The following is an 18,081-nucleotide window of genomic DNA, read 5'->3' on the forward strand; positions in this document are numbered from 1 at the left end:
CGGGCAGATTCATCTGTTCAGTCCATCAGTGTGAGAGAGAAAAACAGATGAGGACAGAAATGGACAGCGTTATACAGGACAAATATTAAAACTGAGGTTTTATAACAAGATATTTACACTGGTATGACTCTTCACAGTCCTACATATAATATGAAAGTTTTCAATGTACATTGAATAAAAAATTAAAATGTAATTGTGGAACTATTTACATTCACAAAAGGTATACGTCTCAACCAAGGAGTGACCACTCTCTGGAGTCTTTCTACCTGATGACCAAGCTCTTAAACTCAGCCAGGTGAAGCCGTTTCAGAGGTTTGCTCCACATCTCTCTGTGGATATATTCTGGTATCAGTCACTGCTGGTGGTTGAGACTCGAGTGCTCTCAGTTTCAGAGATTGGGGGGGGGGGGGGGGGGGGGGGTGATAGTTGTCTTTTTCATCTCGTTAAGTCTAGTTATAAAAAACATCATCCTCCGATAGCGAGCTGCTGTCTATGTGACGGACGCCAGCCTCTGCAGTCACAGTGCTTCTGTTCTCCAGGGGACGACCTCTCTCCCGCTGACTTGTGTCGAACCGCGGCACAGGGACCAGGTTGGCCGGCCTGTTGCTGCCATACGTCTGAGTGTGGAGGCTGTACAGATGCTGAGGGATGCCGACGCTCCCGCCGTCCAGCAGGAACTGAGACAAGAAGTGGTTCTGTGCTGCTGAGGAGGGACAATGAGACAGAATCAGCCTCTGGAAGACACTGGATGATGATGTGAACAGTGACATGACTCTATAGGCTCTCAGGCTATAGAGACAGTTTGTAGATACAGTAATAAACCAGCTACTGCACATCAGGTAGCTCTATTATAATCTATTGCCTTCATTTATATTCTAGGCAAGGATTTTGGTGTCATCACATTTTTACAGAATTAAAACTGTCTGATGGACCGTTTATGTTTGAACACTTTGACCTCTTTTATTTGGAGGGTTATTTCCTAATTTAATTATGTGATGCTTTTATACATTTATAAAAACAATAAATACATAAAAACCGATTTGTGTTAGCTGCACTAGGGTCTTGTTTAAGACCCAAAAAGCCTAATCAACGAACTCCAAAAAAAACAACAAAAAAAACCTGTCAATACTTGTTGGGCAACAACCTTTCAGACCTAAGGGTGTCAACTTAATTCAAGAACTTAATTTGTCCATTCAGAGTAATTTCAAGGGCAAATAGAGCAAGCACAAAAAGACATAGGCCTATGTACTGTATGTATGGTGCAGAGTTGTGTATTTAGCAGCATGTTAAAGGTTAGCATCAGCATTAAGACCAAGGTAGGGAAACTGAGATATCCTGTGCACATTTTGACTCGTCGTTAGTGATGCTGAATGAAAATCTGCCATGACTCATTCTCTCCAGACTCTGAATGTGTGTCCACAAGTGTGGCTCAAACAGGCCACCATCCTCACAGCCATTTGTCAGTAGGGTGAATAAAAACCAAAGCAAAATATCTGCAAGGTGGTGTCATTAGCCTTATTCAGGTCTCTAATCTAAAATAAACAGATTAAATCTTCTCTGCTCTGTGGTTCCTGGGCGCTTTGAGACATTGTGTTGACATAATGTTGTGACTCAGGAATTCATTCTGTTATCTGTTTCATTTTGTCTCCAACATCAACATAAAAGAAAAAGCTTTGGGGTGAAATAAGGACTACAGTCAGTCAAACCCAGATGCAGCACGAATGCATTGATTTTTAATAACTTTCTTCATTCATTATTCCCCTTTGATTCTTTTCCCCCTTCTTTTTTAGATGACCGACCTTGTAAGCTGGTTGACGGCTGCTCTAAGCTGTCGTTCATTGACCACACGTCCATGGCCGCCTCAGCCAGGGCGAACTGCTCTGCCACTCCTGTGAGACAACCACACACAAAATGGTGCTTTTCTTGGAAGTTGCTCGCCCCCTCTCCCACCTGCTGTTTCTCACCATTGCAAACAAAGAGAAATCAAATAAGTGCACTACATTTGAGTCACTGTCATGGGAAGTCTTGAGGGCTATTGATTTTTGCAGACGCTCCCTCTGCACAAGCCAATTGAATAAAAATGATGCCTGCAGGGATTTGAGCGTCACTTCATCCCCACTGACCACGTCTTGTTTTTATTGAATTAAATCCATGCGTCTGTCTCACCTGCAGCGAATCGAGCCTCCTTGATCTCGTCCGTCATTTGGGAGTAGAATTGCTCATCCTCCTGTAGCTCAGCGCCCATCCCACCCCAGCCTCCTCCTTTCCTGCAGGCTCCGCTCCAGCCGCCCCCACGTCCTCCGGCCTCCCCGCTTCCACCCCAACCCTTCCACTCAATCAGGTGAGCGACCCGCCCCTGAGCCATTGCCGTCGGCTGGGTGATATGCTCCTTTATCGTGGCCACTAGACCTAAGTAAAGGGGGAAGAAGAGATATATTTTTGATAAAGTGGATTAGATGAAAGGAGGGAATTGAGGGGACACAAAGTGAGTGTGGTAGCAGAGGAAAGAGGGAGATCATTTCAGATAAAACATGAAATGGCAACAGTAGAAAGAAATAGAAGGGACTGTGGAATATGGAAATGGAGAAAGGTGAGACTCTGAATCATGAGATGGTGATGCTTCAAGGGAAATTCTACATTTTTAGTATAATTCAGTCTTTGAAAGTGAGCATTTACTCTTGATTTACATAACCTGATGAAAGGAAGCATTTCTGCTGCTGCCGACTGATATAGAGCTTCGCAAAAAAACAAATCAGAGACTGAATATGAGAGTGTAACAGCAGCCAAGGTGATTTTGGACAGAACTGCACATTTTCACCTTTCATACTGACAGAACTTCTACAGCACTGAACTTGACAGAACAGATGAGGGAGAGTTGAACTTTTAGCTTCTGAAAATGTTTTAGACAGCTCTGATGGAGGTCAGTGGCTGCCAGGAGGCTGCTTTGCTTCAAAACAAACGACCAATCCTATCGTAGTGTCAGGAGGTTTAAATAAACAATGAAACCATCTGTATGGTGCACGCTGACAACTTGTTACTACAGTTTATCAGATATCAACACTTTCATGATGCTCACTCACATCTATCTTCAGCTTGGTGCCCAGCAATAAAGTTGCTTGTTCTGTGTCAGTGATCAAAGCCATTCTTCTCCACTTCAAACTAACCTACTGGATTAGATAAAGTTACATTTCAAAGACATGGGCCTACAGTACAGGACACAGAAGCATAAATCAGGAAATTGACCCCAGCTATAAACTGCAACATTGTACTAATCCAGCAACCATGGACACACACAGAGTGGCTCAGGAAGTCAGAGTCAATAGACCTCAGACAATTCACCAGACATTAGGCTACCTTAAAAATGTATTTATTCACTTTTACAAATATCTGATATATGCATATTATATCTATACTTTTATATGTAATTATATATTTTATTTTATTTTTTAATCTTTATCTTCATGGCTAACTTTGTATTATCTATCTTACCGGGCCATCACAGATTGCTTCTTGTGCCTAGAGTCCAAGTCTGACCCACATCTGGGCAAGTTGTTTGTTCCATTATGTAATCCCCACATCCATATTACATGCAGTGCCATAGAAAGTAATTTTATGGCTGTTATATAAAGGAATATTTTTAATGATAATATAGCAGCAAACAACCATAAATATTCTTTGACCCTCACTTTTCTGCTTTCTCTATTAGCCTACCTACTTGTGTGCTAGTTAGCACGTGCTTAATTCATAATCAAAACATCAAGGACAGGCGGGAGTTGCCTCAAACGACCGTCGGTTCTTACTGGCTCCATCAGTGACAAGTCCGAGGCTGAGATTTGTTCCCAGTCTGACCCCGTGGAGCTCACACAGGTTTGGTTTCACAGAGAGGAGGAGCTGCTGACGGCTCCAGCTCGACTCTGACTTTAACTGAACTAACTGCGGTTAGCAGGGAAGAAGATAGCCTACCTGTCAAGTTTTGGATTTGAAAATAAGGGAAATTTTCAGGCACCTGCCGCGAATAGTGCTGCCACCCCAACCAAGCTCCAGTATCCCTTACATTTTAAGACAAGAAAGCTAAAATCACTGGCAGCTGCACTACTTCCTGATCTTCAGCCAGCTCCTTTGTTTCCTGTCTGCCATTATTGGACAAACTGATTAATCCAGTGTGCCTGACCTCAATAGTGACAACAACAATAATGTGTTGTTGTTGCATTCTGGTGTACTCTGAGGAGAAACAGTTTTTTTTTTTTTTAAAGCAGATTCAGTACTGACTGAGGTTCCTATCATTGTAACTGCAAGAATGGCTGAAGTGTATGAAACTGAACTCAGAACTGGTCTAGTGTGGAGCTGTGGCTGGTGGGCAAAAACAAAACTCATTTTCTTTTGGCCTGGGGGCCGGTGACAATCCTTTCCTCTGCTTCACCATGGAGCTCTATCAGGCCACACTGTCTTCTTTCACAACTTCTGCCCTATTCTCAGCTGTATTTTGATAGCTGGAGCTACTGTCAGATATCTACAGAAGGCCCACACATGCTTTAGCTTTATAGGCTACTGCTGAATAATTGGAGCAGACATGTCCTGAGATTTTCAGCCTTATATGATTATAGAATGACCCTGTCTTACAGCAGGTACACAGACACAGAGACACACCTGTTACTCTGCTGTCCCTCTCTGTTCCTCTTTGTTGCTCTCTGGACTGGGCTGCCTAGCTGTTCTTTTGGGTTAAGTGAGCATGGACGACACAACTCGACCGGTGTGGACGCGCTGGTTCGAGCCGCGCGTGTTCGCGCGGAAAATATGAGTCTTTTTTTTTTCTTTTTCTTTTTTCAACAACCGCGGGTCGACCATAGACTGTAAAAAAAAAAAAAAAAGGGGGTCGACCCATAGACCGTTACAAGCTTGATGAGCAGGACCTCAGTGCCGCGGTGATGTAGGCAAAGATATTGATGGAGGCTTTGGGCTGTGTGCTCGCACATAGTGACGACGAGCACGCGCATCGTCGCTACTCCGAGGTAAAAACCAAAACCCAAATGAAATAGCAGCGTCCAGTCCGGGGTGCCGCCGGGGACTGGCCCGGGGTATTATTATTTTTTAATAACGCGGGTTAAAATACGGGAGATTTACGGGAAAATACTAATACGGGAGGACGGCGGGAAAGAGGGGTAAAATACGGGACTTTCCCGGCCAAAACGGGATACTTGACAGATACCGCTCAAGCTAGCAGGCTAACTAACGTTAGCCTAACAGTTAGTAGCATACTACTACGGGCTATGAGGGGCTTTATTATTAATTCTAGGAGGTCTCTCATTTAAATAACTCACATAGCCTACTTGATTTGTGATTTTGTTACAGTATTATTTTTTCACTTCTCCAATTTCCTTCCTTACTTCTTCCTAGTTGTTTTAATGTTATGTTCGTAGTAAGTTACATCTATGATCCATGAATCTGACTTTTTTGGCGTGTACATGCACGCGCGCGCTCGAGCCTGAGAGTTCTGTTGTCATCATGACGTGTGTAGAACGTTTACGTAACAGTCACATCTCGAGTGTTCACAGGCCCAACTGTGGGTTTTGATCTCAGTCGTTGATCGCAGGCCGACGAGTGACAGCGCACAGCTACTGAAGAGACAAGGACTTTTAGAACCACAGAGACTGACTGACTGACTTATTGACCCACAAGACTACAGACTGACGTCCGTTTTACTATTTCTTAGGTGAGTAATTATTTCTACCAGATCACTCAGGTAACAGAGCAGCATGTAGCATTTATGTGTGATACAGCAAATACCACTGTCTTTAAGCCAAAACAGGTTGGGGATCTAACATATTAGGGCCCTAAAGAAGTGAAGTTGATGTTATAGACACAAAAAGAAGAGGTCATACAAGTGTGAAAACTTTTTTTTACAGTCATGTTGCGACGAAGCTCTCGACTGCAACCAAGAATTTCCTATAGGGAGAGCTCATACAAGTAAGCTAGTGTGTGTGTGTGTGTGTGTGTGTGTGTGCGTGCGTGCGTGTGTGTGTGTGTGTGTGTGTGTGTGTGTAACATTATGTCTGGGTTCCTCCTCAAACATCTTAAAAGCTCTCACTCTTTTCTCACTTTCACTACATCCAGGATTTTCGTAAGGCGTAAATTTCGTCGCCATTCTCAGCCTGAAGTCACGGCGGGCAGCTGCAGTATCTTTGCCCTCGGTGTGATGTTGCTGAGTTTTGGTAAGTGATCTCAGCTGCCATAACAAATCAAGTCCAGGTTGTGAGTTTTACAGATTCTGTCTTTTGAGTACAATCCAGTCTCATGTCAGTTTGTGTCCAGGTAAAATGTGTACATTGGTTAAGGTTAGGGAAAGTTTGTGCTCTGCTTTAAAACTATAGAGTTGACAGCTACACAAAATCAAAAGATGAAATGAACCGATATGAGATCATGTCATTTGAAATGAACAACCCTGACCATGTGTCCCATGTTTCGTCTCTCTCCTTCCATCAGGATTTGCATATCTGACTCTCATACTGAACAGCGACCTCCTGGATAGAGGACTCTCAGAATCACCTGTCTCACCTCTCCTGAAAACACTGGTATAACCCATGACAGCAAATTAAGAATACCGTACACAATTAATAGTCCAGAGACTATTATTATTATCTCCATGTGAAACAGCAATCAATGTAGAAATGTTATTGTCCCAAACATGTAGACATGTGGTGTTCAATAAGGTTTTTTCTTACTCAGGACTGTGCTGAGCGATGCGAGGAGATGACCAGGGAGCTGAGAGAACGACAGGACTTGCTGCTCAAGTATCAGAGACCAATAGACAACTTTCGCCCGATTGCAGACCTTTTACCCAACGTTGCACTAGAATCATTTGGTGAGACATCTAAATCATCTTCATCTGCAACATTGTAAATTCAGACATATAATTTTTAATTTACGACTGCTCTCTCACTTTCTTTCTTTGTGTGTTGTTGTTGTGTTCTGTGCAGGAGCATATATTGTATCTCACCGGTCGTCAGAATCGTACTACATACCCAAGTCACCCGCTAGCTTTTTAGGAATACCTTTACCATACGTGCCCCTACCCCGACACATTGTTATTCAGGTAGGAATTACACACACACACATAACAGACTGTGATGTGTTACTGTTTACATGTCATTATCATCATCATTTTCTTTTTTGTGTACATGCAACACACTGCTTTTCACTCTTTCTCCACAGGGAGCATCGACGTTCCAGCCAGGTAGCTGCTGGTCATTTGCAGGTGGGCGGGGGCATTTAGTCATCGCCCTCTCCCGTTTGTTCACCATTAGCCATGTGACACTAGGTCACATTACAAAGAGCCAGTCCCCATCTGGCGCCATTAGTTCGGCCCCAAAGGAGTTTTCTGTCTACGTAAGTTCAGAGATTTATCACAGTTCCCCTGCAGACATCCTGTCACATACACAGAGAACGACAAGGTGTTCACCCGGATGTCTCATCTCTTTCTTTCTATCAGGCTATGGAGAATTTAGATGACGAAGGAACCAAACTAGGAACCTTCCTTTATGACAAAGACGGACACCAACTACAGACTTTTAGAATAGCTGTTAGTATTACACCCCATTCACCTTATCTCTGATTGTCTGTCACATAATTTACACTGTCGTTCATTTTTGACCCCCACAACTAACACTCTGTCTCCATTTCAGGATGACAAACAAGGCGTCTTCCGGTACGTGAAGCTGCAAGTTGAGAGTAATTGGGGCCATCCCGACTACACCTGCCTGTACAGCTTCAGGGTCCATGGAAAAATGTCTTAAGGTAAGTACTCACAAGGGGAGACAACAGGACAGGGACGTTAAATAATGAGGGACAAATTCAGACGACGACTGGGGACTGAGATAGGCGTTGTGGAGGTGAATCAGAAAAAATATGAAATCAGTAAATTTAAATTTTGTTGTGGAATTTGGAGTGATGAAAATACCAGCAAGTGTTATTTGTTAAAGCTATAATGTGTAACTTCTAAGTGTCTGTAAATATCCATTTTACCCAAGCCATTATAGGAAATGATGCAACGCTGATTAAGCCGTTCGGCTCCTCTAACACCTTGCGGTATTTTTCCTTTCCTTGTTCTTTTTGTATTTGGTGTCTTTGGCGACATTCCTGCGCTGGCGCACAGAAAATAATGGTGCGTTACACCGGGCCATACGCCATATTGAGGTGCTGGCCTTATCATTGTAATAACGCAGAAATCCTCTAGGGGGCGATAGAAGTTACGCACTATCTTTGTGTTAAATGATTGGTGAAACCAAAATTTCACCGTGCTTCCCTCCATCGAGTCTCCTCCCTGCTGGGTGAAAATACACTGCGGTACAGATGTAACTAGGGCTGGGCGGTATGGAGTATCTCTCTCTGCTCTCTTTTCTCTGCTCTCTCTCTCTTCTCTGGTCTCTGGTCTCTCTCTCTCTCGCTCTCTCTGGTCTTTTTCTCTTTTCTCTGGTCTCTCTCTCTTTCTCTTCTCTGGTCTCTCTCTCTCTCTCTCTCTCTGGTCTTTTTCTCTTTTCTCTGCTCTCTCTCTCTCTCTTTCTTCTCTGGTCTCTCTCTCTCTCTCTCTCTGGTCTTTTTCTCTTTTCTCTGCTCTCTGTCTCTCTCTTTCTTCTCTGGTCTCTCTCTCTCTCTCTCTCTCTCTCTCTCTCTCTTCTCTGAACTGGTATACCGCCCAGCCCTAAATGTAACCATCAATGCTGCAGCGTGAGGGAAGGGGGCTTCTTGCTGGTGTTTTCTGACGCTCCAAATTCCACAGCAAATAGTACTGTACTGTAGGTTAGTTTGATTCACCTCCGTTGTCCGGCCGGCACAGTGGAGCAGTGGTTAGCACTGTCTCCACACAGAGGAGACAGAGGTGTCTCCCTGTGTAGAGTTTGCATGGTCTCTCTGTGTCCGGGTGGGTTTACTCCGAGGCCTCCGGTTTCCTCCCACATCCCCAAAACACATGCTTTTTAGGTTAATTGGCCACTCTAAATTTCCCATTTTTGTTACCCTGTGACAGATTGGCTAGCCGTCCAGGGTGTACCCCGCTTCTTGCTATTCTACCAATAAATAAATTATCATAATTTCTTTGTTTCTTTGTGGTTTAATGTTAAATGCAAAACCTGTCTACTGTACATCCACAATGTGACACTGTGTTTGGTAGAGTCTACATCTGCACAATTAATCACAATATAATCCAGAGTGCAATACAGCCAAGTGGAATATCCAAATTGCAGGAGCTGCAGTGATAAAATTTATCACAACACTTGTTGTGCATTGTCAATACGATGAGAGTTGTGTTGCTACAGAGAAGAAGACATTCTCTAATGTTTTGTCTGTTAGTAAATCTTTCTAAAACAATACCAGACAAAAAAGTAAATTGTCCTAAGGATGTAAGTATCAAGAGGATCAACCCAGTCAACGATGAACACATTTCAGTTTTAAGTGGTTATCTGCTGGAAGGAAATATTAGACATTAGGCTAAATTCAAATTTAGATAATATAATCCCAGTTAATATGACCCCTTTAATTCAAAAGTTTAAGGCACAATTGGACAAAATGAAGTTGAAATCTTATGTTGTAGGGGGGAAATTAACATCTTTAAAATGGTGGTTTCTCTGCATATCAACTATACCAACTATCTACAAAGATATCTGTAAACATCTCAGTTGGGATCTTGAAACAATATCGTACTTAGATTAAGGATTTCTTGTGGAATGGTCTAAAAACACTTTGCCTCAAGGGACAGTGGAGGTCTAGCTCCCGTGAATATTGAACTGTATAATACATTCTCAGTAAGTAGTAAATTCAGGGGAACATGTAAGTTATTACAGGGAGAACCTGTGTTGATCTTTTTTCTGTTGTTGCTGCTTATCTGTTGTGTTGTGTTGTTTTATTTCATTTCATTTTATTTTAATTTTCTCAGGTTCAAAATAAATTCCTCTTAATCAATAAATCGATCAATCAATCAACCAACCAACCAACCAATCAATCAATCAATTTACACTGAAATCACAATGGCAATATCCGCCCATGTAATCACAGTATGATGTTTTTTACATCATGCAGCTCTAACAGAATGAAAAATCTGTTATTCAAAGGCCACAGAACCACTGGGCCATGCCCGTCGTCATTGTTTTTAATTACAAAAGACACGAGTCAGAAGGTCAACAAACAGCAGAGCAGGAAAATAACATGATGTAAAAAGGGCGCAAGAAGGAAAGGTCGTAAAGGCAAAGGTGGAAAAAAGAGAACCAGGAATTAAAGCTGAGGTAATACATGAGCTACAGGCTGAATAATGTCAAGACCAGGAAGTGGAGAGGAGAGAGTAACAAGCTGAGAGAGGAGAAAACAAGGAGGGAAAGAAATATTTGTCAGTGAGAAGTGATCGCAGGGGAAGGAAGCCACGGACGTCGTCAGCAGCCTGGGCTAATTGAAAGTGAGAAAAACCTCCCGACCGACGTGTTTAGCTCAACAGATTGTGCTTTGTTACAAGCTGTAACACCTACTGCTGTCTCGCCCTGCTCTCACACTGTGACAACTCTGTTCTGGCTGCTTGTGGATGGCGAGGAGGCTGCTGCATCTATTTAGGTGATGTGAACACAGCAGGAAAATCCCATTTGTTTTTCAGATGTGGGTATTCTGGGCTCACTGTCCGCAATCACATTTGGTTGGCAGAACACACAACATGATAATAATGTGTTTACGTGCTCCCAGAGTGCACTGGGCAGCAGAGAGATAACTGGGGTTTCTCTGTTGATTCATGGGGATTGTGAAGCGAACAAACAGTATGTAAGGCTCTGCCAGCTCCTGGGGAGACTGGAGCACACTGTGTTGTTTGGGACATTTTGTTCACCAAACTGTCAGATTTACACCGTCTGTGTTTGCACAGTTAGATGGCAGCACGAAGATTAACCTGCATTAACTGTGTGAATCCTGACAGGAATATCTATTCACGATTCAGGGCTGAAAGACGTTGACCTGTCTTCTTTTAGCTCTGTCTTTGGTCTCTAAATGCTCAACTATATACACCTTGCTTTGTCTGTCTGCCCTTTAGTGCTGGGCAGTCAGGTTTATGAAAACATCCTTTTTCATTTAACCTTTAATTTAACTCAGGAACACATTGAGGTTTCGGATAAAACTTAATTTACCGGGCTGTTGTGCAGAACTTTAAAATTAAAAATCCCTAGACACAAGAAACACGAAAGTTGAGCTGACATGAAAATGCCAGGAACAGAAAGCATTAATAAAAAAGGTCTGCTGAAAACAGCTACGTGTTGTGCCACAAAACAAATGAGACTGAACCAGAAGTAAATGTACGGTGGCCCTGATGACTCAACACGTGCAGACCGACGGAACACAAACACATTCCCAGGATATTGATTGATCTGATGACACCTTAGCCGTGAATACTCAAAAATACATTTGTAGTATTTCCAGGGGACACTAAGAAGTGCGTCCCAGCTGGGTGCATCATTTTTGTAGCGTGAAACACTAAACACACACTTGGATATGTGAGTAGAACTAAAAGGGGTCAAAATACTGATGTCAAATGGCTAATGTAAAGGTTAATTGTGGTTTAATTTCCACAGTGATTTGTTTGGAGGAGATTGATCAATAAAAGTTTGAAACGATACACTTTATTGATCAAGAATAAATCACATTAATTATTTCATGAGAAAAGGTTAAAAAAAATATTGTATTCCAACTTTATGGGCAACTGTGCATCTGTAGTTCCTGCTGCAATTATTGGACTTGCTGCTATCTATCCATGTTTATGCACCTCATTTTCCAAATGGGCATAAACTGTATACGTAACTTTAAAAAAAAAAAAAATTCCACATTATTAGCAATGATAATAATATTTAAAATATAAAGTAAACTGGTGTGTACAGTTTGTCTTGTGTCTTGGTTGTATGTTATTTGTTGTGTATCTGTGTGTAGTTTTTCATATTTACATATTATTTTTATACAGTATTCTTTCTTTCATATATTTTTTTATATTTATATGTCACTTCCTTTTAGCTTTACATTGTTATTGTTAGTTTGACACTTGTCTTGTTACTGTTATTTGGAACAAATAAATATTAAAATCTTATCTTTTGCAGTAATGTCTGTGTGCCCTGCAATTGCTCCCTGCAGACAAATAAAGTTTATTGAATTTTAACTGGTTCGGATGTTAATGAACCTCAAATAGTCTATTTTGGTAGGGACGGCTGAACCTCTGGAAACATAACAATTTTATTGTTAGGAAAGTTACACAGTATTTGTACATGTCTGTCATTAATCTTTCAAATTTTCATATTGAAAATGTGTAGTTCTTTGCCACTGGGCACTCAGTTGGTGAAACAAAAACGAGCATGATGTCACCATGAGCAGCATCTCTGAGGAGATGAGTTTGTCAACACATCATCAGAGCAAGTTACAAGTTTAATAACAACATGAGCAGAGCCTGGCAGGAATGAGTAACCTTGTCAAAACAGACATATATTGCCTGGTATGAAGGATGGCCCCTGTTGTTTGTAATGAGGGGGTATTTCTAGACAATAAAAGAGCCAAAATTGATAAATAATATAAAATATCACTTGATTGACAGGTGCTGATTTCAAACAACAGTGCCCTTATATGATTGTACAAATTAGTATCAATCAAGAAAGAATTCTTCATAAATGAAGAATTAAGTATTTATTCATGTTTAACTAATGCTTCATATAGGGTATTATAAAGTTTTAGCTATTAGTCCAGCAGGTATTTGCATGAAAAAAAAAAGCAATTTTGAACAATTAAATAATTTCTAAACTATAGCCAGTTATGCATTTGTACAGGGAGAATATCGTAATGTAATTGCTGTGATGTTTAATTTGCATCGTCATGCCCCGGATGAATGTTCCCATGATCTTTTCTCTGCACATTTACACACTAATCGCCACAAACTCATCTGATTTATGACCGCTGTTATTTCCCCTGTAATGTCGCCGCCCCCTCAGGGCCAAATTTTGGCAGCACAGTCCAAGTGTTCAGCTGTAAGAATAACAAAACTGTCATTAGCCATATCTTGTTCGTTGGGTCAGACACGATTGCATTTGTGAAATCTAATGAACATTTCAGTTGCTGCTCGGTGCTGCCATCACGGTTTCAGGCATTTACTGTTAATAGAATCACATCAGCCTGATTTATCAGTCCAAACATCATTATTCCAGCAGAATAAAATCAGCAATGTTCTTTTTAAATGTGATTAAATTTGTATAATAATATTTGAATTTGCATACTGGCGTCTGATCTGAGCTGTGAGGCTGTCAGCTGCACTTATTGATCGGCAAAATCTTCAGAACGGTGTCATTGATGACTGACGAGTGATTAAGTCAAAGTAAATGTTAAAAAGCTTTTTCATTAGAACTATTTTCCACTGAAGAGATTCTGTCAGTCCCTCTGCAGCATCTGCTCCTCACTGTGTTTGTTGAACATATTCATGAGGTCCTCCTCATCATCATCATCATCATCACCACCAACATCACCACCACCGTCATTGCACTGTCAGGCCAATAAAGGACCTTTCACTGGGAAAAAGTTCAGCACATTAACCGGATAATTAACCTCCCGCCGACAGAGAGAAGCAGCCGTGATGATGCAGACAGACAGGATGGTGGAAGTCACTGATGTGAAGAGAGGAGGAAGTCAGTGAAGAAAATTGAACGGGAGAGGGACGTGTGTGTGCTTGCACCTGAGTGTTTGCTAATGTCTCTGTGTGTATTTATGTTACAGTGCATGAGAGAGAGGGGGGGCATCAGGGAAATCACATTTCTACCCTCCCGTGGTTACTAATTTAAATCCCCAGCCTGCTTTCCTCCAGGTCTAGTATGTTTGATTCATAATGTGACACAACATGAACCAAAACTGTTTACATGTACAAGTGTGTGTGTGTGTGTGTGTGTGTGTGTGTGTGTGTGTCCATTCTCACCTATCAAAGAGGAGGTGGCTAACTCGCCGATGTCATAGCGGCTGGTTTTATCAGACACGTTGCCATTGGAGGGATCCTGGCCGTCCTGTATAGGAGAAGGAGAACTATTCATCACTGATAGGAGAAATACAAGAGGCGCTGGTATTTTTAATGGAAACTATGTGATAAAGTAGAAAATATGCTGTGTAACTCCCTGACCCTGCATTTAAGACATTTTTCTCCTGGTTATCATATATTTAACCATTTGTGTGATTAATTGGGGGGTTAGGGCGAACCATCTTGGCTGTTTTGTGATGTGAAGCCTTGACTTCAGACACTAATTGTTCTCTGAGGTCACACTGGCCCTTGACCTTCACCAACAAAGTCTTATAAGTTAGTCAAAGTTATTTCATTATTTGAGGGCTCAACACATTGCATCTTAGGTAAACACATGAGAAGACACAAATGTGCTACACATTCAGAAGACAACTTCATCAATTTAACGACACATGCTCCGAAAACCTCAACACAAGGGGGCCACAAAAAAGTGACTTATGCTAGTGTGACTCTCCCAAGGCCATTATACAAAAATGTGTTTTGACCTTTGTCCACCAAAGTCCAAACAGTTCATCCTTGAGTCCATGTGAACGTTTGTCCCATCGAGGCATTATTGACACATTATGTGACCCTCTTTCTTAGGCCCATCAGCGCTCCATTCAGGTTATTTTCTATTTTCCAGTCTCAGTTTCAAACCACATACACCACCGGAAACAGTGACATATGTAAACATCCTCCCCTGGCAGTCACCTCTGATATGTTATATCTCAAATCTCTCTGATCTCCCACTTTTTTTCTTTCAAGAAAAATGGTGATAATGACAGAGTTCTGGCACAACTACAGTAACAAGCAGCATTTATGGAAATCCTGCAGCTCGTTCACACCCAGTCTGAACGAGCTGCGATAAAAAGGAAGATATTTTAAACTTGAGCCTGTCTGGTGTTGACACCCTGAGGAGCAGCAGCCAGTGCAGGAGCAGAGGTTCAGGGTTTAGGCTTTTCTTTTCAAAAGATGCTAGAAATGAAATGGGACTGTTGGTAAGTGCGTGGTTATACATGAGTGCATGCTGTGTGGTTCCAATTCAAACTGATGGAGACAAGTTGTACAGACAATATGACTCTGTGTAAAAATCACTTGAGTGGAAAATCACTAGGAGAGAAAAAAAAAAGCAGATTAATGCTGTTTCTGTTTTTCTCTGCTGCTTCATTGCCCAGTGTGTGGTCACTGAAAAACCACGGATGACTTTTGAATTTTTTTCCATCTTTTTTTTGATCAGACGTAGTTATTCTTAAACTCTCCTTTATGTCCTCGGGTCAAACTTTACCAATTTCCTTTTTTTTTCTATCAGAAATTTGGTTCTGTTTCACACAATCACCTGAAAATAAGAGAGATGGTTCCTCATCTCACATTGTACAAATGAAATTAAATCTCTTTTTCAATAAATTTTGTAAGTTTATTCAGATGGTCTTCTCTTCTCTACTCTGTGTTTCTGAGTAAATCTTGAAAAGATCTGTCTGTAATGTCCATCAACACATTCCACATATCGTAACTATAGCCTAAACAAAGTAATTCAAAGGGTGCATGTTTTGTGCATGTTTTTGACCACAAAAGACAAAAATTGAATATTATCAGTCAATAATCACTGAATAATTAGGTATTGGTCAAAAGTCAACAAACATGCCCTTGGGAATAATAAATATCATTTAACTTTCAACCTTGACCTTTGACCTTTGACCACCATTATCTAAGAAGTCCATGGAGAATATTTGTGCCACCAAGGCAGAGGAACATCAACAGCATAATCCACCTAACAAATTGTCAGCTGTACTTCTTTGCTGGTGAAGTAGTTCCTGTAAATGGACATTGGACACCGAACTGTACGGTGGCTGTAAGGGCTCAACTCACTGCAAATTCAGAAAACAACTTAATCAATTTTCTCTTGACTTCAGAACTTGTGAAGACAGCAGCTACCTGTTAGTGGTGAGTTTGTTTGATTTATTGTAACATCGATATCACATGATCTTATTGCTAGTATGTGGGCTACTGATGCGTTTGTGTTTTCTTCAATTTTAGTGTGTCGAGCTCTCAAGGCCACCATAGGAATTGCTGATTTCAGACCTTAATAGAGGAGGGGGAGGGGTCACTAACCTTGACAGTTGTTGACTGACCCTCCTCTGTCTGGTCCTGCAGCACCGTCATGGGGAAATGGAGCTCTGTGCGGAACAACACACACACCACACACACTGCTGACTGCTGTGAGATGCATGTTCAAGGGGTGAACCAAGACTCGTAGATAAGAGAGAGAGGGGGGGGGTTGGTATTTACTGTAGCTGTGCCTTGACCCACACTCTCCATGTTTACTTGGTAATTGATGGTTGATGAGGTTCCAATGAACGACAGGAGGAAATGAAGTGTGGGTCAGTGTGGTGGAGAATTAACATCATTAGAAAGGTCAGTGGACACACAACACACACACATCCACACAAGAACAACACAAAGCGTGCTCAGGGTATCCCCAGAGAGGTGTCGTCAAGACAATTGACTGTCACTATGGAAACGCTACAGCAACGGGAGGCCAGTGATACCCCTCCATTTACTCATGTCACACGCACGCACACACACACACACACACACAAACACACAGGTGCACAGAGCTCTATCTGGTCCCTGGTCTCATCAGATGTTATTACCGTGTCAGGAAGCCTTATAATGATTCCTGAATCTATCCTCTGCCCTTCTGGAGTTTAATCCCACCCTGACACACACACACATGCACACAGCCACACACAGACACAGACACACACACACACCTCTCGATGCTTCCTGCACAAAAGGCGATTTTGTCTCACAAAACAGAAGCTGAAAACACTGTGTGAGGACGTGATGTGATGTTAAATATGAGCTGCACCGTTATTTTGTTGTTGTCACAGAAATCTGGAGCACCTTAAATCAGCTTCCTTCGTTTTGACAGCACAGATTAGAGAACCTGCTTGTTCTTTCATCCAGACAACAACTACAACTTCTTCCTTATTTTCATATAAACCTTTACAGGAATACAAAAGCGAGAGAGGGAGACAAATACATCCTCCAGTCACGACTAGTTGGAGATGAGCTTCTGATGGAGCCGTCACATCCTAAAGCCACTGTCGTCCCCCGCTGATCCTCACAATCCCCCCTCATCTACCCCCTTGCCTGCGAGTCCTGGATGTGAGGAAATCTCCACGGATTCACTTCAATAAGTTCTCAAATGAAGGCTCATGGCAGAAACTGCGTTGTGCATCTGTTTCCTATGATAGATACAGTCACACACACACACACACACACCGTTGGGATAAAGATGGATTCACTATCAACTATGAGAATCTAGTGCACACTCTTGTCTTGTAAAAGCACTGTGCAACTTTATGACACAGTCGTGCTCCTGGTCGTCGACTTCTTGCGTGTCTGTCCAGCCCTCACTCACACACACACACACACACACTCACACACACACACACGGATGCACATATAGGTGGACTCAGACACTGACCTTTGTGACCTTTGCAGAGGCAGGCACCCATGGTCTCAGGATGGTCAGGTGGTTATCTGTTCACCATGGCGGCTCGACGAGAAGGAGGAGAGGAGGAAGAGAGAGAGAGAGAGGGAGCAGTGGTGTCAGTCGGCAGAGGAGCGGCGAGGAGGGAGGTGAGGAAAGTCAGAGTGGACGCCAGACGAGCTTTAGGCTGATGCACTGGTTGACTTCTCTGTACAGGAGGAGGGAGGTGAGCGAGCAACACAGACAAAGTGGGGGGTGAGGGGAGGTGGGATGGGGAGAAAGCGTGTGACGATGATGAATCCCCTCCCCTCTATTTCCTCTTTTCTCCTCCCACTTTATTCTTCTCCTATCCATCTCTCTATCTTTAATACAATTACATTTACACTTAATACACGGCTTTACACTTCATTAGGTGTCTCATGTGACCTCGTTAGCTCTCTCTCTCTCTCTCTCTCTCTCTCTCACACACACACTAAACACAAACTGTCTTCTTTTGCATCTGATCATGTCTTTGTCCTCGTCTGTCTCAGATTCCTCCCTGGGATAATATAAC

The 18,081-nt window shown here is 42.2% G+C and overlaps 2 protein-coding genes across 3 annotated transcripts; one reads left to right on the plus strand and one right to left on the minus strand.

Moving 5' to 3' along the window:
* Positions 1–82: 82 nt before the first annotated feature.
* On the minus strand, positions 83–17,716 carry fam131c (family with sequence similarity 131 member C). 2 transcript variants are annotated; one of them, XM_085781333.1, is made up of 6 exons: positions 17,523–17,716; positions 16,142–16,206; positions 13,958–14,042; positions 2,167–2,409; positions 1,800–1,889; positions 83–700 (listed from the first exon to the last, which is right to left on the minus strand). In XM_085781333.1, the coding sequence occupies exons 1-6, from the start codon at positions 17,551–17,553 to the stop codon at positions 450–452; spliced, it is 765 nt and encodes a 254-aa protein (XP_085637459.1). In that variant the 5' UTR covers positions 17,554–17,716; the 3' UTR covers positions 83–449. The 2 variants fall into 2 exon arrangements, with proteins under 2 accessions (XP_085637459.1, XP_085637458.1); XM_085781332.1 differs by having other exon boundaries at positions 83–703; positions 17,523–17,707.
* On the plus strand, positions 5,556–7,989 carry LOC146984281 (SUN domain-containing protein 2-like). The gene is made up of 9 exons (XM_085781331.1): positions 5,556–5,710; positions 5,904–5,964; positions 6,112–6,209; positions 6,481–6,569; positions 6,724–6,859; positions 6,975–7,090; positions 7,210–7,383; positions 7,487–7,576; positions 7,680–7,989. Exons 2-9 carry the CDS (start codon positions 5,906–5,908, stop codon positions 7,788–7,790), a joined length of 873 nt encoding a protein of 290 aa, XP_085637457.1. The 5' UTR covers positions 5,556–5,710; positions 5,904–5,905; the 3' UTR covers positions 7,791–7,989.
* Positions 17,717–18,081: the final 365 nt, after the last annotated feature.

Source organism: Trachurus japonicus, chromosome 7, assembly GCF_045865225.1.
Source record: "Trachurus japonicus isolate A0001 chromosome 7, Traja_1.0".
Lineage (NCBI taxonomy): Eukaryota > Metazoa > Chordata > Actinopteri > Carangiformes > Carangidae > Trachurus > Trachurus japonicus.

Excerpts from the sequence above, each read along its gene's own strand:
- fam131c (XM_085781332.1), bottom strand. The coding sequence starts at position 17,553 with ATGGGTGCCTGCCTCTGCAAAGGTCACAAAG. Across the intron at positions 1,890-2,166 it reads GGAGGCTCGATTCGCTGCAG|GAGTGGCAGAGCAGTTCGCC; the intron begins GTGAGACAGACG and ends GTTGTCTCACAG. Across the intron at positions 704-1,799 it reads GCCGTCAACCAGCTTACAAG|CAGCACAGAACCACTTCTTG; the intron begins GTCGGTCATCTA and ends GTCCCTCCTCAG.
- LOC146984281 (XM_085781331.1), top strand. The coding sequence starts at position 5,906 with ATGTTGCGACGAAGCTCTCGACTGCAACCAAGAATTTCCTATAGGGAG. Across the intron at positions 6,210-6,480 it reads TGTGATGTTGCTGAGTTTTG|GATTTGCATATCTGACTCTC; the intron begins GTAAGTGATCTC and ends TCCTTCCATCAG. Across the intron at positions 7,577-7,679 it reads TACAGACTTTTAGAATAGCT|GATGACAAACAAGGCGTCTT; the intron begins GTTAGTATTACA and ends TCTCCATTTCAG.